Source organism: Triturus cristatus, chromosome 1_2, assembly GCF_964204655.1.
Source record: "Triturus cristatus chromosome 1_2, aTriCri1.1, whole genome shotgun sequence".
Lineage (NCBI taxonomy): Eukaryota > Metazoa > Chordata > Amphibia > Caudata > Salamandridae > Triturus > Triturus cristatus.
Window position 1 is genome coordinate 96300565 of NC_140580.1, and position 25920 is coordinate 96326484.

Sequence of the window (25920 nt, forward strand, 5' to 3'; positions counted from 1 at the left end):
GCAGACATAAGGGACTCCACCGGGTCCCACAAGCAAGAAGTGGCCCTAGCCAAAACACACAGTGTGATCAGGGCCCACAGAGCCGCACTGGTTTAGGCAAACATATTGCGCCCCCAAGAGTCCAGCCAGCGGGCCTCCCGTGAAGGGGGAGACAACAGCAGCGGCAAAGCAGGAAAGGCAGACTGCAAAAGGGGGCCTCTGGGCGAAGGGTGAAGAGAAAGGCACACCGGATAACGCGGTGCCGGATGGTGGCGGTGTAGAAGGTGCTGGGGCACCTGGTCCCCCGTTCCGGGATGGCCCCAAGTCCCCAAGAGAGAAGAGTGGAGTGAACCCTCGAAGGGAAGCAACAGTGCCCTACCACCAGGGCCCCGATGGAGAACCTCCAGAAGGTGATCTGCGGGAAAATGGGTAGCTGGAAACTTCCGCAGCAGAGGACAATAAAAAAGACCTGTGGCAAAAAACCCCGCAGGAGGCCCATCAAGCAGTCATAGGGGAAACGCAGAAGGCCCAATCTCAGGCCCAGCATGGCGTAAAAAACTCAAAGGAAGAACTCACTGTCAAAAAGGGTTGGCCAGCAGCCAACAGAACCACAACCTCAGCCAGACAATCGGGGAGTGAACGCTCGAAGGGAAGCAACAGTTCCCTACCACCAGTGCCCTGATGGAGAACCTCCAGAAGGTGATCTGCGGGAAAATGGGTAGCTGGATCACCCATGCGCAAAATTCCCACAGCCGTGGAAACAGCGCAGGCGAAAGCCGCACCTGCCTCCGTAGGGCCCCGCGGAGGGGAAAGCAGCTCCTCGTTAGGTGACGGCTGCAAGCTAAGGCGGCCATCCCCCATGCCAACCGGAAGAAGGAATGGCCAAGGCCGAAAGGATGGAAGAGGGACCAAAGATTGGGGGACTTGCGGCTCCTCCGGCGAAGACCGCGGTCGTGGAGACGACGAGGAGCCGTCTTTAGACGACGTCGGGGAAAAAGCCACGACGCGGCGGCCTGTCTCCGGCGAGGATGACACCAGCAACTGCCGAACCTCTGGAGAAGAGGAGGCGTCCGAAGAAGAGTCCACGACACGACGTCGGCCCGGCGCCGAAGAGTCCACAACCTGAGGCAGGACACCGGTGCCTGAGGAGACCTTCGACACAGCACACGGCGCAGGGGACCGGAGCTAGACCGGAGCGGAGGGACGAGAAGGTCCCGGGGAGGGATGAGGAGACCCCCCACCAGCCGCGACTCGTGACAGGGCAAGATGGGCCCTCCGCCGATCCCTGTGGCGCCGCCAGGGCAAGCAGCTGCCGACGCCGTAGCGGCATCACCTCGGCCAAGGTCGCCGCCTGTCTCGAGGACCGAGAGGGGCTCCGGTGAGAAGGGCCCTCCGCCGACCCCTGTGGCGCAGCCAGGGCCAGCAGCCGCCAGCGCCGTGGCGGCATCACCTCGGCCTCGGACAAGGCCGCCGCCTGTCCTGAGAGGGGTTCGGGGGTGCAACCTCCCGCGACACCACAGGGACTCCCGCGGGAGTTTGCGGAGAAGCAGAGGCGCCGTGGTCTGAAGGAGGGAAACCCGAAGGGCCGCACCCAAACGGCACCACATCCTCAGAGTCGGGATCCGAACCAGTCGGCGCCGGAGCCGCCGGCGATGCCGTGGAGGGCCCCGCACACTGCAAGCGATCTGCTGACGTCCCAGGAGGGGAAGGAGGAGAAGCCAGCGAGGCCTGCAAAGCCGCCGCATACGTCTCCATCTGGGCTCAGGTAACCTCCACGCCAGGAAACGGTGGATAAGGGGACGACACGCAGGGCCACACCACCCACGCCCGGACAGGCCGGAACCCGACCCTCGGGGACAAACTGCAACACTTACCAAGAGGTGAGCGGCGCACTTGTGACCTGGGAGAAGATCGAAGTTCGGCGAGAACCCTCCTCAGGGGCCAGGCGAGATGACGCCACCGACCTGGACACACGAGCCAAAAGAAGTTTCATCCAGCGCTCACGCCGGGACTTCAGCTTCATCTGCTGGCATGCCTCACAATCAGTGGAGTCGTGGTGCTCCCCCCCTGTTGGAAACAGCCCACTCCCACTCCGCAGGGTGGTGGTGGACCTTCCCGACACAATGGGGTAGCTTGGCTCGAGTGGTCAGGAAACAGGCGCAGTGCTAAGCATACAATATACCCATACAATAACCATGCGTGCATCCGTTCCAAAAACGACTCTACACCGTAAAAATTATGAAAATATGCTTTCTTTATCTTTCTCTTAGTTGCTGATTGGGAAAATAAATAACAATCACAATGTACAAATTCTTAAATAAAGCAGGTCAAATAAATATTTGCTGTTTGCTGAAATAAATAGGGGTGATCATAAATAGCAGGGCATAAATACAAGTGCAATATATACAGACAATTAAATACTTTGAGGTAATAAATACTGTACCAATAAATACTGTCCCAATAAATACTGTACACCAACAAGTCCTGTGGACCTATAAATTCAGTGCAGCATTAAATAGATAAGAACTTAATAAATACAGTATCCCCAATAAATAATTAGAAGTATACAGTACACTTTAGGAATCAGATGACACTTCAATCCTTAAGGGCTGATTTGGCCCAGGCACAGCTTGTAGGGTGTGGAAGGCTTGAGGGGGGGCTACTCCCTGGCTGAGGCAAAGGCTGAGGCCTAAACTGAGGTAGATCAAAAGGGGGGAAATTCCAATGCCCTGGCTTCCCTCTCCACACAACCTCTCTAGGTTAGTCCCAGTTCACCCCAGGCACAGTCAGGTGGGTTTCAGCACCTCCCTAGCCCCTTAGAGTAGTCTCTCAGGTCTCCACAGGGCCTTAGGCGCCCTCTACTCCACTTACTGCCCTTTTCTGATGTTCCGACGCCGCTGGAGTCGTGTCGACGCCGTGAGGCGGTTCCGGTTCGGTCTCGGCGGCCTCGGCACAATGTCAGTTCTTTGACGACGCCGGTAGGCGGTTCCGGTCCGATGTCGGTGGCCTCGGTTCGATCTCTACCTCCGATTCGACGACGTCGGGCAGTCTCTTCACGATGTCGACTTCGGGCGGCTCCGGTCCGATGGCGCTCTCGGCTCCGATGACGTCGGCCGGCCTGGCCTCGATGTCGACTTCCGGCGACTCCGGGGTGCGATCCTCACCCCCGACCTCCGGTGCTCCTCCTCACAGGTTCCGGGCGACTCCGGAGTGCGATCCTCACTCCCGACCTCCGGTGCTCCTCGACCTCGGTCTCCGACGACTCCGGAGGGCGGACTTCACCCTTCCGATGACGCCGCTCACTCGACCTCGGTTCACTTCCTCCTCGACCTCTGGTATTCCTCTCGACCCCCGCCGGCGCCCTCTTACGACCTCAGGCGGCTCCGGGTACGACGTCTGCTACCTCAGTCAGCGCCGCTTCTCCACCTCGGGCTCCAGGTCTTCGGCTACTCGACGCCAGGCTCCAGGGAAACCAGTTCTCAGGTCAGAATCTTGCTGTTTTCTTGGTTCTAAGGCCTGTTCCTGCTGTCCAGGTCCTTAGGAAGGTTTTCTTCTGACTTCTTCCCACACAGGGCTATAGGCTGGGATCCATCAGTAGGGACAAGTATCAAGGGTGGGTTTATGGACCCCACTCCAGGCACAAGTTTCCACCCCTGCTGCTTCACTCCTTCCTCCTTCACTGTTGTGCTCCTCTCTCTTCACCAGTCAGGTGCCAACTGCCAGCTCCAACTGCCAACTGCCTCTCTTATCCTCCCAACATTCTAAACGGTTTCCAACTGTCACACAGTTCTGGAATCTCCTGGAAGGTTCTGGAAGGTGCTGGTAGGTTCCAGTGGATGCTGGTGATGTCACAGGAGGCCACCATTTTGTGCTTCAGGCCCTCAGACAGAAGTTTCAGGGGTAGCCAAAATGGCTCCCTGAATCTGTATCAACATGAAAAATGAAAACAACTGAGGGAAAAAGGGCCAAGTCCTACACAACCCCCTTCCAGCCAAAAGCCAGGGTAGACCGATCAATGCCTTGATGGTCTTCCCTGCTTGGGGCGAGAAAAGGTGGACGCAGGCCCGCAACGGCAGGAGCACCCGCAAGTTCTCCTCCGCTCTGGAACCCACTGGTTCCCTAACTAACCTCCCTGGACCAACAAAACCACCCCACGGGGGCTCCCTAGCTAGTTGTGGCCAGGACCGGCCCCTGGGCCATCCAGATGTCCCTGGCCCGGGTGATCTCGCGGAGTGGGGGGCAGTAGCCCCAGGCCTGTAGTGCCTGTTGACCACTCCGGTCCTCCTCCTTGCAGTCCTAAACTGCCTCTGGTCCTTCCTCCTGGGTTTCGCACCCTTAGGCTGACCAGCCTTCAGGGGCGAGGCTCTCCTCCCCCTAACTCTCCTTCTGGGGTTCCTCATCCTACCCTGTAAGGCACCCTCAGACCAACACTTCCTCCTTAGTCTAGGGCCTTGACCCCTCAACTGATCCTTCAACCTAGGGTCTAAACCCTTAGGCTGAGTCGGTGCCCGAGGCGAGACCTTCCTCCCTCTGCACCCCCTTCCAGACTTCAGCACCCTCCTAACGGGAAAAGTACCCCTGGAAGTCAATTCTGGGGGGACCCTGTTAACAGAGGCCCCACCCGCCAGGTCAGGCAACCCCTGAGCCTGGCATCCCAGCCCCGGACCTAAACCCTGAAACTGGGCTAACCCCAGAACCTCAGGCGCGCTGGTTACAGTCGCCCTGGGTCCTCCTGACACTAGGGGCTCCCCTGCACTGGAGGGCACATCGGGACAGCCTAGGCTCCCAACCTGGGGCTCCCTTGCGGAACTCTCCAGGCCCTGAGACTTCGGTTGGGGCACCTCGGGACACCTCCCCGTCTCACGCCTTCCTACAGATAGGTCGTGAGGCCCTACAACCCTCTCTCCCTGGGACCTAGCTGGGCTATCTGCCACTTCTCTCACCTCGCTGGGTTGGAAGATCCCTGCACTACCCCCTTCAGGTTCACACCCCAATGCCTCCTCAGACACCCTGGTGATGTCATCCTGGGGTAAATAAACTTCTAGCTCCTGTGGAGCTTCCGGTATGCTGCCACCAGTGTCCTCGCTGGACACACTCATCTGGAGGGCACGCAGCTTCATCTCCTTCATCCAAAGCTCGTGCGCCCTCCTTTTCTCCTCCATCTCTTTCTCTAGCCTGGCTAAGTCCCATGTGAGCTGTCTTTTCTCCCTCCGGTCTGTTAACTTCCTGACTTGGGCCACAGTGTACGTTTTTAGATTTTCTCGTACAACCTCCATCTTGCCCACTCAGGTTAGAGGACAGGTTTTGTGCAGTAACAATGCAGGGGGGTACCTTTAATAATACCTCCTCCCACCACCAGAGTAAATTTGGAAAAAACAAAAACCCACAATTAGGAAGGCCGCTTTTGAGAAAACTCCCGGTGTAGGCCTATGGACTACCCACAGTTATTGTTGAGTATATGTAGGCACAGCTCTATCCCACCACTGAACACCAATTTATGTTGGAAACAGCCCACTCCCACTCCGCAGGGTGGTGGTGGACCTTCCCGACACAATGGGGTAGCTTGGCTCGAGTGGTCAGGAAACAGGCGCAGTGCTAAGCATACAATATACCCATACAATAACCATGCGTGCATCCGTTCCAAAAACGACTCTACACCGTAAAAATTATGAAAATATGCTTTCTTTATCTTTCTCTTAGTTGCTGATTGGGAAAATAAATAACAATCACAATGTACAAATTCTTAAATAAAGCAGGTCAAATAAATATTTGCTGTTTGCTGAAATAAATAGGGGTGATCATAAATAGCAGGGCATAAATACAAGTGCAATATATACAGACAATTAAATACTTTGAGGTAATAAATACTGTACCAATAAATACTGTCCCAATAAATACTGTACACCAACAAGTCCTGTGGACCTATAAATTCAGTGCAGCATTAAATAGATAAGAACTTAATAAATACAGTATCCCCAATAAATAATTAGAAGTATACAGTACACTTTAGGAATCAGATGACACTTCAATCCTTAAGGGCTGATTTGGCCCAGGCACAGCTTGTAGGGTGTGGAAGGCTTGAGGGGGGGCTACTCCCTGGCTGAGGCAAAGGCTGAGGCCTAAACTGAGGTAGATCAAAAGGGGGGAAATTCCAATGCCCTGGCTTCCCTCTCCACACAACCTCTCTAGGTTAGTCCCAGTTCACCCCAGGCACAGTCAGGTGGGTTTCAGCACCTCCCTAGCCCCTTAGAGTAGTCTCTCAGGTCTCCACAGGGCCTTAGGCGCCCTCTACTCCACTTACTGCCCTTTTCTGATGTTCCGACGCCGCTGGAGTCGTGTCGACGCCGTGAGGCGGTTCCGGTTCGGTCTCGGCGGCCTCGGCACAATGTCAGTTCTTTGACGACGCCGGTAGGCGGTTCCGGTCCGATGTCGGTGGCCTCGGTTCGATCTCTACCTCCGATTCGACGACGTCGGGCAGTCTCTTCACGATGTCGACTTCGGGCGGCTCCGGTCCGATGGCGCTCTCGGCTCCGATGACGTCGGCCGGCCTGGCCTCGATGTCGACTTCCGGCGACTCCGGGGTGCGATCCTCACCCCCGACCTCCGGTGCTCCTCCTCACAGGTTCCGGGCGACTCCGGAGTGCGATCCTCACTCCCGACCTCCGGTGCTCCTCGACCTCGGTCTCCGACGACTCCGGAGGGCGGACTTCACCCTTCCGATGACGCCGCTCACTCGACCTCGGTTCACTTCCTCCTCGACCTCTGGTATTCCTCTCGACCCCCGCCGGCGCCCTCTTACGACCTCAGGCGGCTCCGGGTACGACGTCTGCTACCTCAGTCAGCGCCGCTTCTCCACCTCGGGCTCCAGGTCTTCGGCTACTCGACGCCAGGCTCCAGGGAAACCAGTTCTCAGGTCAGAATCTTGCTGTTTTCTTGGTTCTAAGGCCTGTTCCTGCTGTCCAGGTCCTTAGGAAGGTTTTCTTCTGACTTCTTCCCACACAGGGCTATAGGCTGGGATCCATCAGTAGGGACAAGTATCAAGGGTGGGTTTATGGACCCCACTCCAGGCACAAGTTTCCACCCCTGCTGCTTCACTCCTTCCTCCTTCACTGTTGTGCTCCTCTCTCTTCACCAGTCAGGTGCCAACTGCCAGCTCCAACTGCCAACTGCCTCTCTTATCCTCCCAACATTCTAAACGGTTTCCAACTGTCACACAGTTCTGGAATCTCCTGGAAGGTTCTGGAAGGTGCTGGTAGGTTCCAGTGGATGCTGGTGATGTCACAGGAGGCCACCATTTTGTGCTTCAGGCCCTCAGACAGAAGTTTCAGGGGTAGCCAAAATGGCTCCCTGAATCTGTATCAACATGAAAAATGAAAACAACTGAGGGAAAAAGGGCCAAGTCCTACACCCCCCAAACATCACATACAGATGGGGTAAAGATCCGTCGCTGACATGAGGCGGCCACACGACGAACAAGTTTTAAAGCCCGAAGGCATTCGCACACTATTCCCACACACGCAGCAATAGCAGAAGGGAAAGGCCTAAACAGGCCCAGGGCACAAACCGGATCCGTGTTGCACGCGGAAAAGGAAAAAACTGACGTAGGCGCGCCGGGGTGGGACTTCTGTGACCTCGCTGGTGTCACGTGCGTGAACGACGCCTGGGCGGAGTCGCGTGATGCAGTCTCCCCGGCGAGCAGGGATGCTGGTCAAAATTTTTACGGATCCAGTCTCATGCCTGGGGATAATTCTACGAATCTGCGGCTAGTAGTCCCTGTCAGATGCCTATTTGGCACCAGGACAGGCAGGAAAATCAGCCAGTCAGGAGGCGTGTCCCCCATAAGGCTAATTCCACCCTTAAAGTGGGCTACCTGATGTGAACCTGAAAACTAGAATTCCACCATCTTGGTTTTTGGTGGAATTAGGGTTATGCTCATCACACTGGAAGTGGTCATATAGAGGGTGTAGTCACCCTAAAAGTAAGTAACCCATTGGCTACTGCCTGTCACTCCCCTCAAAGCCCCTTAATTGAGTATTTAGGGGCACCCTAATGCCAAAACATAGATTTGATGGATCCAGAAGAAGAGGACAAAGGAGTGCCACAAGAGAACGAGAATTGAAGACTTGCTGTTGACTTTTGGCACCAAACCCTGCCTGCATGCAACAGTGATGACAATCGTGATCAAGTGACTCGTCCTTCAGCTGAGCAACTACCAAGAACCCCAGTAGACTGCCAAACCTTTGAAAATTGTCAGCAATCTCCCTTGGAGCAAAGGAGCTACTTCCCTGCAGTCAGCAGGCACCGAAGAAGCAAAGTTTGGTTTACCGTGTTGCCGCTCTCCGGCCAGCCAGACTCAGCAGCCCCCCCAGGAAGAGGCACCTGGGCTTCTGAAGGTCAGAACTGTCCCCCCCACGAAGTGAGAGGACACCAGGACCAACCGGATCCGCACAGCACCAATACCCCAGGTATCAGACCCCTTGCAGCAACCAATGCATGTTTAAGTCCAGTCAGGACTATAACAGAATCATGACCGAGCAGCCGTAGAGGGACATCAGCACCGCAGAGACCCACTTCCAGAGTGGCCCAGCTGTCCTGATTTTGCCCCTCAAATGACAAGACTGACAACCGTGTGGGCCATTGACGCACCGAGTCCAGACGACCTATCAACTCAGATACGAGAACCCCAGCCCGGGTGCCAACGAACCAGCTTTACCCCCTTGCTACCAAGGACCCTTGTGACCCAAGAACCCCGGTTGGGAGCTCCCATACTTGTCCGCAAGTCGTCCCCCCCGCAGCACGTTTTTAGGTGGTCCACATTCTTTCCACCTGCGTAGCGCGCAAGGCTATCAACCCGACCAGCACCTCTGCAACCGGACGCCCCAAGGAAGGTATCAAGTATGGTACTTTGGACATTTGCCCCCTATGACCGAAAGTCCAGAAGGAAACCCCAGAAACAGACTGTAAATAACTGTATGCAACATATGCCTTTTTTCCCCATAAAAAAAGCATTGCTGCGTAAAGACACATGCAAGTGAACATTTTATTTACCTGTAAAAATCGATATTTAAAAATGTACTCACTTAACGGAATTCTCAGCATCAAAATTTACATAAAAATACAACTTTTTTTCTAAATTGGTCTCATATTTATTCTCGAGTGTGTGTCTCATTTATTGCCTCTGTAAGTACAGCAAATGATTAGCACTACCCTCTCATAAGCCTAAACTACTTGCCCACACTACCACAAAAGAGAGCATTTAGTGTTATCATTTTTGCCTCTGTAAACCAATAAGGGTTGCTTGGAGTCTCTACACAGTGTACCTCATTTTAGTCCACTATATAGAGAGAGCCAGCTTCTTACACACTACAATTTTACTTTTATTCTCAGACTACACATTTATTTGCATACTATATTAAGGACCACCTCGAATTTTGAACTGACCGACCAAAAGTATCAACACTGGTGGAAATTCCAGTTGCGTGAAATATGTTCAAGAAGCCTGATCAAATATAAAGGTTTCAATGAGTTCTCTTAAACAGCAGTAGCAATATGTGAGCCAAACCACTCAATCGCACTTGACTTGCATTTGGTCATATGAACCAAGGGACCATTGTCTAATCTTTTCCTTGTTAGGACTGATTAATGAACTGACAGTTACTTTAAACATGAGACAAGGAATTAACTAATTGTTTGAGTCATGTTCTGTTACAGTATTTATCTTTATGCTTTATCTATAAACATTGAGATTGCTAAAGATATGTTGTAATACATACCAGTTGGTGCTACTCGCTCAGGTATAAATATTTATAAGGGAGTCACTTATTCTGTGCTCCTTTACAATGGTATTTAGGATTGAATTATGAGTCAGCCTTAGGAGAAATTGGACTATATGAAAACATGAATGATGGCCAAACTGTGACTATTGCAAACTTAGCTGTCTGTCCCTTTTGCCTTAAACACTCTTTTACAATATACAGATTTTTGTTTTGGGTTCCACTGTTTAGATGATCTTTAGGTTTTGTCATTGTTTTAGTGCACTACCTACTTTATTCAAACCTGGAACAATAAAAGACGTATGAATCACACGTATGCCCTGATGCAGCAATGTCATGCCAATTGCGAAAACATGTGTTGGCATTTGATACAAAGGAATTGAATTCATGAATCACTAATGAAATAGAATGCACAAAAACTGATGAATTGAAAACATTTGACAGTATTTCATACAATGGAATGGATTGTTCTGAATCATATTTTAAACAGAGGATTGGGGTGCACCAACAAAATCTTTATCTTCATGGCTATGGGATGTTTGGGCAGTTGATCACTCCTCATGGTAGCATCCCTACACTGGTCTATAAAACATCTGTCCTTTTTTTTTTATTTAATGACCCATTAAAAAAAATGTTAACCACTTCCTTACATGACACAACACAATAAGTATTTGCAAAGTATACATTTGTCCCGTGGGATCTCCTGCCATTATTGATAAATAACAGGAGTTTATTGCCATCCAAGTCAATTTGACAAAGAATATCAACCTCAAAACAATGAAAGGGTCAGAAATTCTGCTAGAGTTCATGCTTAGAACAAAGTGTCAAACAAAGATACTTGCAGAGAATGAATGCATGAATCACAGGACTGATACTTCACTACTGTGTACAATGTCCTTTTGTAACCAGTGGCACAGCTCATCAAATGTCATGCTGGAAGCTAAAGTACATTTTTATATTTATAAATTCAAAAAAAGAGGTGACTGTGAAGAGAGTTCGCACATCTCAACTGAATGAATTTCGGGGGTAACAGTAATGCACAAAAAGAATAAATGAGTTCCAAGCACTGCCAAAAAAAGAGTCCTTAGAGTGGCGCTCACATGGTAACAGCGTACAGTATGACAGTCTAGGCAACTTATGAGGACGGTACCGAAGCACACACTGAAAAATGTTTCAGTAAATTCCTTGTTAAGTAAGTGCGCTTAGTCAAAGGATCGAGTTGCTCAAACTCATCTGTTAAAGCATCATAAACATCTGTGCATGACATGAAAAGCTTTCTCTATAGAAGCAGATGACACGCGTTTTGTCCGCAGGATTTTTTTCAAGGCTAAAGAAAGATACCACAGTTATGCAAAAGGTTAAAAACAGCACATCTGCTAATCCTCGTAAGTCCTTCAAATTCCGGGTCAGGGTAAGCCAAAAGTAAACCAAGTACAAAGGAACTTAGTCACAAAGAACAGTCAATGAAGCAGCCCCAGCGACTAAGTCACATAGGAGTTGCAATATTACATGTAAGTTCCATAAACCTTATGACCAACTGGACCATGATTAGCCCGGCATACGTAGTAGTCAGAAATGCCAAATCTCATTTGCGGATAAAACACGTGTCGCCTGCATCTATGGAGAAAGCTTTTCATATCATGCATGCACAGAAGTTTATGACGAATGAGCAGATGAATTAGAGCAGCTAGGTCCTGTGACTATGTATACTTACTTATCAAGGAATCTACGGATACATTTTTCAGTGTGTGCTTTGGTACTTCCCTCATACATTTTTAAATTAAATAAGAGAGACATGGCAGCAGTACTTTCAAGAGGGTATGTTACAACACAGATCCCTACAGTTTACCTTAAAATGTTCTGAGCATTTGGTCAAGTCAGTCTCAGTCAGTTCTCTATGTAGCCCTCAGAAAGCTGACTTACGGCTAAAAGATAACTCTTTCCCTTAGCCATTTAAAATATACCGGATAAAAGCCTATTCGCTAAAGTAGTCTTTAAAATTATCACAAATAAGTTCCTCGTTATAAGCACCCTGGTAATCCAGGTGGGGCTGGCAACACTAGTTACTGGTCCAACCGGGATTAAAAGCCCATGGAAAAACCTTGGGTGGGAGTGATTCACCCAGGAACTTTGCCTACTGAAAGGCTAAGTTTACGGGTTAAACACCAGGGGAAAATGGGAAATAAGGGTTATGGGCATTAGAGGATTTTTCCCCGATACCAGCCATAATGATCAATCCCAGGAGAAACCTCTGTCAGCAAACTTTTGATAGTCCAGCATTACCCTACCCCAAAATTACTCATGTCTGGGTTACTGGTAAATCAGTGCGGGGAGAGGACCTAAACATGTGGCAGTTTACTGCTTTACTCATAATTGCCACTTCTAATCCTGCTGAGTGGATTAACCAATGGGAGAATTCAGGACCTCCAAATATCATAAAAATGTTACAAGACCTGCATATCTAGTGACTTGAATAATCTACTTGATCCAACTATAATGCACTTGGCCCATAAACTGGTCTCAAATTGTCTGACCCAAGGCAAATACTTTATTTCACAGAGTCGAGCTTTTGTTTATTATCACATATGAGAGCACCTTCAAATATGCGAGTTCAACATGTCCGCAGTACAAAATACTCTTTTGTTTGATTGATTAGAGTAGACTTTTGCTCCATGTAGACTAAGAATCCAGCCTAAATATAGGGGTACAAATGACACCTGAATTGCCTTTTAGTTTATTAATAGCAATGTTATCGGGCGGGCAAGGTTGTTTCTCAGTTTATACTTAAAAGCTCCCACTTTTTCCAAATATATTACTAAAGCATGATGTGGTAGCACACTGTCATTGACAGACAGCACATTTTCCATTGAAATGGCCACAAACATAACTACTAACATGCAGTTTTACATATAAAACAATATAGCATACAAACGATAATGTGTAGAAATCTGTTTTCCGCAAATATTTATCATTTACACATCACCAAGTACAGTGTCCTGATCCTATTGAAATCTCTGTTTCCATCACCCTTCAGAATTAAAAAAAAATGCTGCTTTCCCACATGCCGATATATTCTGATATAGTGGTACAGTTCATCTAAAAAATATTTAGAGGTTCAGTGTTGCAGACAAACTGACATACCTACAGCCTTTCATTTCACACTCCCTGTAGGCAAGCAGGATTGTCAGGTAGATCACTTTACAAAATCCTCTACTTTGAACATTAGTTGATATTTGACCACTGTCTTTGAATGCACAGCAAATGTGAGACGATAAAAACAATATTTAAAGTAATCTCTACTGTTTGTTCACTTTCTGAATGAACAGAACACCTGTTCTTTGACAGCTCGAAACCCCTGTCAGAATGGGTCAGTAAGCCGAAAAAATAGATCGCTCTGATAAAATATGACTTTCCATAGCGAGTAGGGCAGTTGATTTTTCGAGGCCTGAAATATCTACTTTCAGTTGCTAGCAGCACAGTAATATTTCACAGAGATAAGAATAAAAAAGGCCACCATAGTGAGAATTTTGAAAATAAATGGGGTGAGTCAAGGTAAACGCATATTCACACAAACCCATATTATAGTGTCACCATAGTGCATACTTGACTCTTGAAAGTGTGCTCCTACCCAACCTCACTAGTGAAGTGATTATACGTAACCATGAAGTTACCCACCAAGACTGTGTCCAGCAACCGAGGCTGATCCTTTGAAGTCTGGGTTGCGACTCATGAAGAGGTCATACAGCCGGTTCATCTCCAATCCCACTCTATCCACTATTGTTTGACAGTAGGTAGGGCTATTGTAGAACAGGATGTCCAGCAGTGTTTCATTGGTGAAGTGCCGAAGACGACCAATGCTTGGCAGGGAAATTTTCTTTATACTCCTGGTGATGCAGAACAAGACATAATTAATCTGAGACAATCGAACAGCACTAAATTACTTCCAGTGGGGCACTTCCAAGTCCAAACAGGCTGTGTACCCCAACTTTTTTTTTCACTTCAAGAACCAGTCAAAAGGAGGACAGAGAAAGCATAAATCATCATAATGGTATATTTATCTTACAAACACACACGTTGCTGAAATCTCAAGTAAAAAACAGATTTCCTAGAAAGACAAAAAAGATAAGAGCAGTGAACAACCAGGCTTCAGACAAGCACGGAACCCTGGCCAAATGTCAAACTTCTTCTGCAAGGCAGATCTAAGTAATAATGCAATGCATGTAGATTGTGATAGTGTAGCCCACGTAGCCATTATACAAATGCTCCAGTCCGAAAACTATACCTACACCAACTTCGCTCACCTGAGGAGCCATACAATTAATTCTAAGTCATCTAAGAAAGGATGGTCTGGCCTTTATCATGGTCCTGAGCAGTTCTCTTGATTGGTACTGTTGTTTCTCTCAAACATGGCAAAGCGTAGGGTTTTGTTGTTTGCAACTGGGTAAGAAAGACTAACTTTGTGTACTTGGATTTACTAGGGACCCTTGGTTCAGCAGCTATGACTTGATCTAAGCGGTAGTACCCCGATTATAATATACTAAACAGGTTTTACTGAGATGGGTGCAGATAAAATGTTCCTGCCTCCAACTGTTAACTCTTTGGCATCAGTCTTCCAAGAAAGTAAGATATGTATGAAAATATGCAGAAGACAGGGTGGGTTTAGTGATATCATCTTGTTGAAGGACAATCATTGTAATCAAATGAGTACCTTCTCCCTGTTCTTACCCTTGACTCATACACATAGATTTCCACACAATAACCTAAAGAGTGTGAAATGTACAGAATGCCTACTGAGCGCGGTTTTTAGGATTTCTACAATCTGGACTTCAGTTCTGGAACCAACATCCACTGTGTAATACTTACTGAAAAGGCAAGGCTTGGGACGGGTGGCAATCAAACGTAACAAACAACTTAGTAGAGGAACAGAAGTTCCGTGTAGTGAGAACCAGGTTTCCTCTCTCACCATCCGAAGAGTGAAGGGTTCTTTCCACTTCTTAAAAGGGTGGAGTTTACAGAAAAATATCAGAAGGCATATTCCAAGAATATGGTGGCGACCTGACAATACCTTAGGGTAGGAAAGTGGTTTGTGCCTCTAGTACTTCCTAGACCTTGTGGAAAGTAGCCCCTTGGCTAAACAAACCTGCAATTCATTAACATGGTGAACAAATTTGACTATTATCGAGAAGGTAACCATCAATGTAACCAAACGCACGAGGCAGGCAGTGGCCACGGGGGCATAGGCCTAATGGGATAAGGCATTGAGGACCAAATTAGTGGCCTGATTTATAAGTCAGTGGAGGGGAACACTCCGTCACAAACATGACAGATACCCTGTCCGCTGAATTATGATCATATTCTATCCTATGGTGATCGTAATACGGCGGATGGGATATCCATCTCCGTCACGTTTGTGACAGAGTATTCCCTTCACCGACCTCTAAATCAGGCCCTAAAACTGGTGAGATCTCCTAATTAGGATTTATTTAATGAACCTTCCAAATGCCACATAACTGTGCGTTTTTCTTTTTTTTAAGGACAGAGTCTGCTTGTGCTTTTAAGGTCTCGTCTGGCGTTGGAGCACGCACGCGCTCCTCGCCTGCAAGAGCTATAGTAAACAAGTCAGTTTCGAGAAGGGGACTTGAGCCCCGCCCCTCATTTCCATTGGGTAGCGTCAGCGTTTATGGTAAACGTTGGCTTCCCATTGGAAAGGAGGGTTTTTCGTTGCCTCCCTTTGGCTTTTTGGTGGACTGCCTCGCCTGCTTCACGGCTGTCGTGAAGACTTTTCTTATCTGCTTGTTTATTTAACAAGCAGATAAGAAAATTCTTCACGACAGCTGTGAAGCAGGCACAGAGCTTAGAAGCGCACGGGGTCACGGAGAGGAAAAGCCAATGGCGAGCACTTGTTTTCTCTGTGCTCTAGATGGCCCCTGTAAGAATACCTCTTTTAATCTAATATCTCAAGTCTCCCAATTTCATACGCCAGTCGATATTACGGCCTCCCTTGGCCTTGTCCCTTACCTCTCCGGTCCAACACACGATAGGGGCCACACCCTGGATCAGGTCTTTTCGACGCTCCCCTTAGAGGGGCTAGAACTTCTACCGGTGCTCTGGTCTGATCACAGATTGGCCAAATTTTATGCGCCAGGTTCGGAGAAACCCCCTAGTACCATCTTTAGACAGCAGGGACTAGGATCGAGGGCATTCCATCGGGTGACCCCAGAGATGCTAGCTCAGGCTTCTCTTGATCATCCCTGCCCCCTTTCGGGCGACTTGGAACGGGACCTGGAGTCTCTGCAGGCGTGGCTGCCGGACAGGCTAGATGATCTAGCCCCTGTGAGGACACCCCGAGCAACATCGAAGCGGGTTTCTGCCCCTTGGTTTACGGAAGCACTGTCAGCTTCTCGCCGGCAGTGCAAGGTGGCTGAGAAGGCGTGGCGCTCACATTATGACCCGGCGGCCAGGCTGGTTTATAGGACCGCGATTAAAACATATCATCGCGATATCCTCCTTGAGAAAAAGGGTTATTTTGCCAGGAGGATAGAGGCTGCCTCCAATTCCTGCAAGGAGATTTTCACCATTGTGAGGGAGTTTACGACTCCACGGTCTAATTTAACCCAGGCCGCGCCCACCGAGTCGTGGGTTTCTGCTCTTGCCAACTTCTTCACGGCTAAGATAAAGTTGATTCAGGACTCCTTTCCCTCAAGGATGGTGGAAGCGTGCCCCAGCTTCATGGACGGGCCAGTTCCATCGGCTCCCGTGGAGTCCATCTTGGCCGATTTTCCGCCTATTTCAGCTGCGTCGTCATTGGCACTGATGGTCAATCTTAAATCTGGGTCGCCTCTTGACCCATGCCCTGCCAAATTTTTGGCGAAAATGGTGGCGGTGGTAAATCCTTTGGCAAATCCACTCTTGAATCTCTCTCTGTGTGAGGGGGTGGTCCCGCAGGCTTGGAAGCAGGCGATGGTGATCCCCCTCCTCAAGAAGCCTGGCCTAGACCCGGAGGCGTTGGCCAATTATAGGCCAATCTCTCTCCTTCCTGCGCTGGCTAAAATTGTGGAGAAGCACGTGCATACCATTGAGTTGGGTAACAATAAACATCTGTTATTCAGCGCCAAGATACCCGTAGTGGTGAACGTGCGCTTTACAAATACACGTGTTATGTTATGTTATACCGTGCTCTCTGGCTTTTTGGAAACCAACGATCTGCTTCATCCCACTCAATCTGGCTTCCGCCCCAATTTAAGCAACGAGACGGCGCTTTTGGGGGTGTCTGAAGCCATTAAGGAGGTACTGGATGCTTGTCATGCTTGATTTGTCGGCGGCCTTTGACACCGTCCCCCACGAGGGTCTCCTCGTCAGACTTCATGAGATCGGTCTGAGGGGGACGGTGCTCAGCTGGTTTAGATAATTCTTAGCGGGCCGTCGACAAACGGTCTGGGCCTCCTCAAGCTCTGCCGTGATGCCGCCTTTGGGAGTCGGAGTCCCGCAGGGCTCGGTGCGGAGTCCGACTCTTTTTAACATCTTTATGACTCCATTGGCCGCACTGGCGGAGTCCTTGGGGGCCCAGATCGTATCTTATGCCGATGATACCCAGCTCCCCTTTACGTGTGGGAAAGGAGAGGAGTTTGATGGAGAGAGTATTCGTGAGTGCCTTGGGGCTGTTTTCAAATGGTTCCAGCTGAACAGCCTCAAATGCAACTCAGATAAGACTGAGGTACTCTTCGGTTGTACCTCTGATCCTGATTGGCAGGAATGGTGGCCGATTAATATGTTTCCTCCTGCACATTCCTCCCAGCAGGCAAAAAATCTGGGAATTAAGATCGACAATGGTCTAACGTTGAGATCTCAGATCCTCGGGCTTATGGGAACATGTTTCGGCCTCCTGAAGATGCTCCGGAAGTTTCTTCCTTTGCTTTCAGAAGAGCACAGGAAGATCACTGTGCAGGCCTTAATTGGCTCCAGATTGGACTATTCTAACGTCCTATATCTGGGCTTACCGGAGTATCTACTACAGCGCCTTCAGGTGGTGCAGAATTCGGCCGCTCGGGCTATCTTCGGCCTTCATAGGCGAGCCAGAGTGTCTGGCCTTTTGCAGTCGCTTCATTGGCTGCCTATCCGGAAGCGGATAGTCTTCAAGGCGTTGACGCTGGCTCATAAGGCTCTTTATGCCTCGGGCGCGAAATATCTGCAACGGAGGCTTACCTTTTATCGCCCGGCCCGATCTCTGCGATCCGAATCTCTCTTCCTTGCGGTGGTCCCTCGAGTAAAGAGGGCCCGCGTAGGGGGCCGCTCCTTCAAGCTGAAGGCATCGCAGCTTTGGAATGCTTTGCCATTGGCTCTACGTAGCACTTCTAATTTGCTGACCTTTAGGAAGGGCCTTAAAACTTGGCTCTTTGCCCCATAGCATGTTCTCTCCTTAGTTTTGTTGTTTTTCTTTTATCCCACTGTGTTATGTTTTTATGCTTACAAGCTGCCAATAAAAAAAGCGCCGGGACACTCCAATGGAGTACCCGTGCGCTATAGAAATCAAAAATAACATAACATAACATAACTCAGAGCCTTCCTATTCTCTTTGAATTCTTTGGTTTGTTGTCAAAAATCCATTGCAGAGGAAACAGAATTAAAAGTACCAGAATGCAAAGTGTGTATACATTTTTTTTTTTTTAAAGTCACAAAGGAATGAATAAGAATCAGGAAAGAGCTGTTAAATTCTTCAATACCTATATTTGTTTGGGGAAGAAACCGTCTTTTATAACCAAAATAATGGTAATTACGTTTGTTGTTGAGGTGCTTGGCGAATCCTCCCATTTTGCAATTTTACAATCTGAGAGCCATCTGGAATGCCGAACAGTAGACACATAGGAGCGCCAGTCCAGACAGGAGGAGCACAGTGAATAACGCGGAGTAGACGGTATCAGTTTTATCGAACACATTTCCAAGTGTACAATACTACCTCCCATTTTATTCCATATCTTAAAAGCTGAAAAGAAAGCAGGTTCCAAACCTCGAATGGCACAAAGCACAACCAACCTCCCTCTGCAAGCATTTAAACCGTGGGAATACACGTTATGCCCGGATGTCCGAATCAGGCGCATTAACCAAACAAGATACCTTTAGCTAGAGTTAGGGCGGCACGGATATGACCAACTCTCCTAATTCCACACACTGCGTCCTCTTCCAGCTTTTCCTCGCAGCCCAGCCTCCTCACTGCTGGCTTAGTTCACCTGTGGAACAACCCCCCGCCCCCTCCCCCTCCCCCCGATCTACAAAACTAAAAAGGAACCTCATTTTATCAGCTAATTGGCCACTTGTCTGGTGTTAAGAGGTCAGCTGCTCCCGCGGGACTTTCCGCTGCGCTGAATGCACATTTCGGCCTTGCACGCGGTGTGAGAGAAAAGGAATGCAGATTTCAGCGGCCACCTCCCACAGACTGGATGTGTGACTTTGTGGGGCTGATTGGCAGCCTGCAGGGGGAGGAAATGAGAGCTCGAAGCCCCCCTCCTCCGGCATACTCATAGCTCGACCCAGGGAACACGGGGCCTGGGGCATGTATCCTCGTGGCTTGGGGCTAGCGCGCCTTTGTGTGTTACCAATATTCTTGAAAATAACATGAAGCAAGTTACTATTTTTTTGTTCGTTTTTTCCATTTAAAGCATTTCTTAAAACAGACGATCCCATTCAAAGAACCTTCCGTTATCTAATGCCTGGGATGCTATCAGAGATTATGACGAGCACATGATTCCATCGGAAGATGTAACATCCTCACGAAGCTCCCGAGTGACATAGGTCCATGCTGTGGTTAGTTCGTTCAGTGCAGTGTGAGCATTGGATTCTGGGACTCATAGTTTTTATTGTTTTGTGGGATAAAACGGGACCACATGTCACAAAATGCAAAGCGGAAAGCTGGACTAGATGAGCTACTCATGCAGGGAACGGAGGAACTTGAGTGCATTATCATTAGGGTGGCAACCCGACTCCATGTCCTCGCAGACACTGCTTCCAGGTCTGAGATTTTCACTAGCAAATCATTTCTATCAGGTGTCAGTCTAATTAGTTCAACGAAACCAAACTACACTGCAACTCCCAGAATGCATCTGCTGACCAGGGGGCAGCTCCTCCATCAGAGCGAAGCAGTGTCGCCCCAGTTATGTGCCCCCCCACCCAAAGCTCCAGAGATAATAAAAAAAACAAGCATTGGCATAGCCAATAGGTCTTGCCTTTGGGACCTTGTAAGTGTTTAGTTATCCAGCACAATATCCTTGGTACAACAACATCAAGTGTTGCATGGCTAAACACTTATAAGGTCCCAAAGGCGATACCTATTGGCTATGCCAATGCTTGTTTTATATGCCCTCACAAATTAATACAATAAATAATACAGTACAAAAGAACGATGACAGACCAGCAAAATTATATTGGCACTGGGACAAAATACAGAGTTAATTGCCATCCCTAATGCCAAAACAGGAACACTACATTAATCTGCTCCTTTCTTCTGGCGTCACCTTCTTGTGGTCTGAAATGAACAACCAATTCACCTCACAAAACAAAAATGATTACTAAATCATCATAAAGAGACTATCAACTTCAGTGACTGTAGGAAAGGAGAACTGGACCAGTGAGCTGACACAGCAAAAATGCCCTGGCAAGAAAGGTAACGAGAACCATACACAAGAGACAGCAGGCACAGGTACCATGTTCAGTTGGCCAACAACTATGCTACAATAAGCATGCTGCAAAGACAACTTTTAGTGAACTCATAGTTCACTTAAAGGTTTGAGATGTACAGGATTGAAAGTGTGCATTTGTGAGCACTCAAATTCATATCAGAAAGTTGTCCCTTCCATTGAAACACCAGTTCAGCAGACATACTTGCAGAGGTTGCCTGTGATATTCAAGTCTATTCCTGGGAACAAGGCAGTGATACAAGTGTAGAGATCACTTGAGATCTGCATGGTGCAGTGAAGTCAATTTGTTCAATAGTACATTTTGTTCCCTGCCTTGGTGGGTATCATTGAGTAATACATCTCACTCCAGGGTATAGTGAAACATATCTATTCTTATATGCGCACAAATGAAAGTGGGTTTCCCAGCTTGTTCATGTATAATATTGTCATCATGCCAGTGCATAACATGACAGGAAAGCACCCTGAACTACAATAATCATACTGCGCACAAAGATATTCAGAGAAATTTACCTTTTTTTCCACAGGCAAGGAAATGAAACGGAATGCCTCAAGTATGTAATTCCATAGCAATACTTTGAGGGAAATGCTGGGATTTCTGTATTTATAGACTAAAAGTGCACCCTAAAGGTATATAAAAAATAAGGTGCCATTCAATTAAGGTTTTGGTGAAGTCTAGATGTGCTGGACTGTCAGATGATTTTCCAAATCTTTCTTTAGGACCCATTAGAGAGACTGGGTATTGGTCATCCTGAGGTAACTGTGCTAGTTAAGCCACAAAGAGAAAAACATACACAGGTGTAAGACAGTATGCACAGCCACTGTAATAAAACAGTGGTCTATTACATCAGACACTATTGAAATGTTTCAAGCATTTTCCGTGCACCCACAAGTCATGAATGCTCCTTACATACATGGAGTGCTCTCTGAGCTAGCAATTCTGTTTTGCATTTTGAGCTGCATAGTCCCCAAGAGTCCTTCTAAGGGAAAATAAATTGCTCTGTTCATACTTTAAGTCTTTACTTAATGCCTGAAAGAGGTCTGACCAATGTTTTTGGCAAACTCAGACCTGTGGACAGATTATTTCGGGCATGGCAAACAATATCGGAGGTACAAAACGAGGCAACCTTCTTACGATGGACGGAGATTCATCATGCGGTTACACTCTTCTTGCATTCTTTTAATACATTACGTGTTTGCCACAAAGAAAAGGGGCTTTTACCACACTAAACAGATTGGGTTTTGGCCACAAAGGAAATATCCTTCAAGTCATATTGTGCCTGATCCCAGGCCACGTCATAGCTGCCCGTTGATGAGAACTCACACTCTCGTACCACCACCTTTTAAGGAAGGTGTTAAATCAGGAGGCTCTGCCCATTTTTACCCTTCTAGAAAGCAGTACTGATCTAAACAAATTCAGAATTCCCCTTTTTGTATGCCACTGCCACCACAGCTTTCAAAGAGCAGTAGCACTTTGCTAATTTTACTTCAGTCTTATAGAGCAGCACAAGTTGGTACTGGTTGCTCATAGGAGCTAGGGAGGCACAGGCAGACTTCTTGTGGATACTCTCAGCTGTAGGTCTTTTGAAGGTAAAGGGACACATCCCCTTCTTTGGTAAAGAGTTCCAATTTATCATGGGGCTCCTTAATGGTCATGCAGCACATTCAATTCTGGATTTGGGGTGTTAGGCAGAAGGTTTATATTTTGAGTTGACCAGAGCCCACTGCCTCCAAACGGACTCACACTAAGGTGAGATTGAGTACTAGGGATTTAGAACTCAACATCTTTGCATCCAGAAATATAAGAAGGCGGGGTCTAAGCGCCTAGCAGTACTAGGGGGCAGAAACCTTAGGGGACATCGGACCAAGAATATTATGGGTGAGTAACACTCATCTTCCTGTTTCCATGGTTACCTAAGGAATATATGGTAGAGGACCCAAATGGATTAATCATGGAGAAGAACTCGGAAAAGTACAGATAAACTAGGTCTTCAACACATGATTGTAGAGAACAGACCATGTAATGAAAAAGCCAGAGTAGGCTAACTCGCCGCTGTAATGTTGCCTCTGTTAAACACTTGAGCCACAAGGTTTGTTGCGCACTGGGAAACTTGAGCCCCTCTAAACGTCAGTGTTACTGAGATCGCAGTATCGGAGTCTCTGCCCTACAAATCCTCCAACCACTTCACATACAATTTCATTGTTACACACACAGCCCCAGCAGACACCACAATAGGATCAGTGATCACGCTTTTGTCCAAATTTGAACATTACTTCACTGCACAGTAAATAGTGGCATGGGTGTTAGGGTACCCAAAGACTGTCACTATGAAGTGATAGGCCCACAGTTGTTGAAATACTATTTCCACGACACAGATCTGTGAGCGACAGAAGAGTTCCAAAAGCCACACTAGTGTTGTTACTAAACCACCCCAAAAAAAAAAAACATGAAAGAAATAGAAAAATGGATGCCTACTATTGATGCAAAGGAGGCTGAGAAGAGATGGGCACAAAAGAAATAGAAAAATGGATGCCTACTATTGATGCAAAGGAGGCTGAGAGGAGATGGGCACAAAAGAAATAGAAAAATGGATGCCTACTATTGATGCAAAGGAGGCTAAGAATAGAAGTGCGCAGAGCATAAGCTAAATCCCTCATGTTTTAGTGGTAGCAGTGCACTAGTTTTAGTCATCTTAATCAATAGAGATTGAACCTCCCACTATCAGGACCACAGTGGGCTTGGTGAGTAAATATCATGTGTACCTAGTAACGAAACAGGAGTAGGCTAAATCTCCAGATGGAAAATAGCACAGAAAACCTCACAAAAGAGCAAACATAAAAAAACAACTCGCCATCCAGAAACAACATGTACAACCTCCCAGAAAACAGCACATTTAAACTCACCATGAAAAAGGAAATCCCACCCCACACTGCTTAAGAAATTAAAATGTGAACCCCACTGTGTCAGAGTAATGGTGTAGAGACGCCAGGATATTCCACCCAATTATTCTTCAAAAAATATCATGCTACCATAATATGAAGTAAAAAATACAGAGGAACAAAATATCAAAAAAGATAAGAAGACAGGCGGAAGCTAACTCTACTAAACTCCACATATATGTAACCATAACACTACATACATCTTCAAGTTATGTATATGTCTATACTAACCAGTATACACTTACCATCTCGATATTCTGGTCCTCGACATTACGGTAGCTTATTATTTTTTAAACTGAACCAAGAATGAAAAATTTCCTAGCTAACGTAACAGAAAGTTTCAATTCTATTAAGGACTCGGAGGCGAGGATTATGCTCATCTTTCTTCACTTTAATGATTATCAGCACTTCAAAGTTAAACAAAAAAACACTGTTCCCATGAACCATAGGGAATAATACCACAGAACAATAGAGTGTCCATGGATAGATAGTCCACATTTCATGCACCAATCACAGGGCTCCTGGGAGTATGTAGTCCTCTGTCTCTATCCATTCCTCCTCTTTCGTCGCTGTAGGCCAGCCAGTTCTAGATCCTCACAAATCTTGTTTGCCAGAATCGCCTGCAGAAGCAAAGCACAGCGTAAGCGAGAGTGGTGGCTAAGGCTTAACCCTACAGGGGGAGTAAGGCCATGTAACACATTCAATGGATACATCATAAAAAACCCAACATTCAGAAAAAAGACCAATTACTTACCCCAGTAAGAGGGTGGGAAAGGTAACCACAGAACTGGTACCCTGGGTGGGATAATCCTCACCTCCGAGTCCTTAATAGAATTGAAACTTTCCGTTACGTTACCTAGGAAATTTTTCATTCTATGTCAGGACCGGAGGCGAGGATTATGCTCGTTTAAAGCTTGCTCACCACCAAATGTGCCATATCCAGCCCCAGCTTCAAATAAAACCGTTTAAAGGTGGAATCCGAAGACCAATCTGCCGCATTGAGAATGTCTTCTAGACGAGCTCCCAGGGTAAACGCTTTAGAAGCCATGGGCCCTCTGGTAGAATGGGCACCAAAAGCCCAGAGATCACCCACCGCACCCAACGGGCGTTCGTGGGGGGAGGAGACTGCCTTGTGGGGCTTTTTCAGCACGATTAGCAACTGTCGTTCCCCGGGAGGGCGGAATTCTTCTGACATTTCTTCTAAAGCTTTGAGGCAAGACACCACGCAGAGCTTGGGAGAATCTGGAAAGGCAGGATAGGATATGGAGGTGGTACTGCATTTCATCCGCCTCCGGATAGTGAAGGTAACCCCAGAAGGAGAGAATATCCTGCCTGAGACATCCAGCGCCCGGACGTCCGAAACCCACCTACAAGATATAAGGCAAAGAAGCATTGCCAGTTTGGCCGAAAGTTCCTTTCGGGACAGAAACTGGTTCGGTTGCCATGACAAAAACCGGTTCAGGACTTGATTGACGTCCCACAGCTGGGAATATCGAGGCTCGGCGGCAAAGAAAGACTAATGCCTCGAAGGAGGCGACAAACCAAAGGGTGCTCGCCCACCCGGGAGCTATCCACCAGGGAGTGGCCGGCTGATATGGCTGACCGAAAGGTATTAATGGTTCTATAAGCCAAACAGTCGTCCGCCAAGGTGGCCAAAAAGTTCAGGATCGAAGTCACATCCGCCGCCACGGGATTGAGACCCCGGCGCATACACCAACGAACCCATCGCCTCCAAGTGGAGCGGTATCGCTTGACCGTACTATCAGCCGAGGCCTTGGACATGAACTTTTCAGCCGTTCCCAAAAGGCCCGGGACCGCCCATCGTCCCCTGTGATCCTTGTGCATTGAGCGGATGAGGAACTCCGTCGGGATCGAGGAGAAGAGTCAGGAAGCGGGGTAATGGGATTGGAAAATCCCAGGAAAGTTCCAGAAGAACTGGAAACCAACCTTGAGATCTCCAAATCAGCGATATCAGCACAATGTCTGCCCCCTGGCGACGAACCTGGGCAGAAACCCTCGTCAGCATGGCGAACGGGGGAAAGGCGTAACCCGCCTCTTCCCTCCAGTCCTGGAGAAACGCATCCGTGCTCGTAGCCAGGGGGTCCGGCCGCCAGCCAAAGAACCGGGGCAGCTGGAAATCCAATCGGGATGCGAACAAGTCCACTGAAAATGGACCCCAGATGCTCTGGAGGCCCGAGAACACACCCAGGTGTAGTTTCCACAGGCTCACGTCCTGAAAATGACTGGAATGAAAATCTGCCACCTGGTTGTCGTGACCTGGGAGATATTCCGCCGTGACCGAAACTTGATGGTCTAGGCAATACTGCCAGAAATTCGCTGCCAGGTCGGAAAGTGCTCGCGAGCGGGCACCCACTAGGTGGTTGACGTAATGCACCGCTGATATGTTGTCCATCTTGAGGAGGACGCAGGATCGGACCGAGTCCTTGGTCCAGGACTTGATCGCGAAGGAGTCCGCCAACTGCTCTAGACAGTTGATATGGAGCCGCTGCTCCTGTGGCAACTACACACCTCCGGTAGCAAAC

General features: G+C 48.1%; 1 protein-coding gene across 1 annotated transcript in view; it reads right to left on the minus strand.

Annotated features, from left to right (window-relative positions):
* SEC23IP (SEC23 interacting protein) overlaps window positions 1–25920 on the minus strand; it is a 339277-nt gene that overhangs the window by 222743 nt on the left and 90614 nt on the right. Inside the window, exon 9 of the mRNA XM_085602809.1 lies at window positions 13428–13636. Within this exon, the coding sequence (XP_085458935.1) occupies window positions 13428–13636 (209 nt within the window). The remainder of the gene's footprint in view (window positions 1–13427; window positions 13637–25920) is intronic.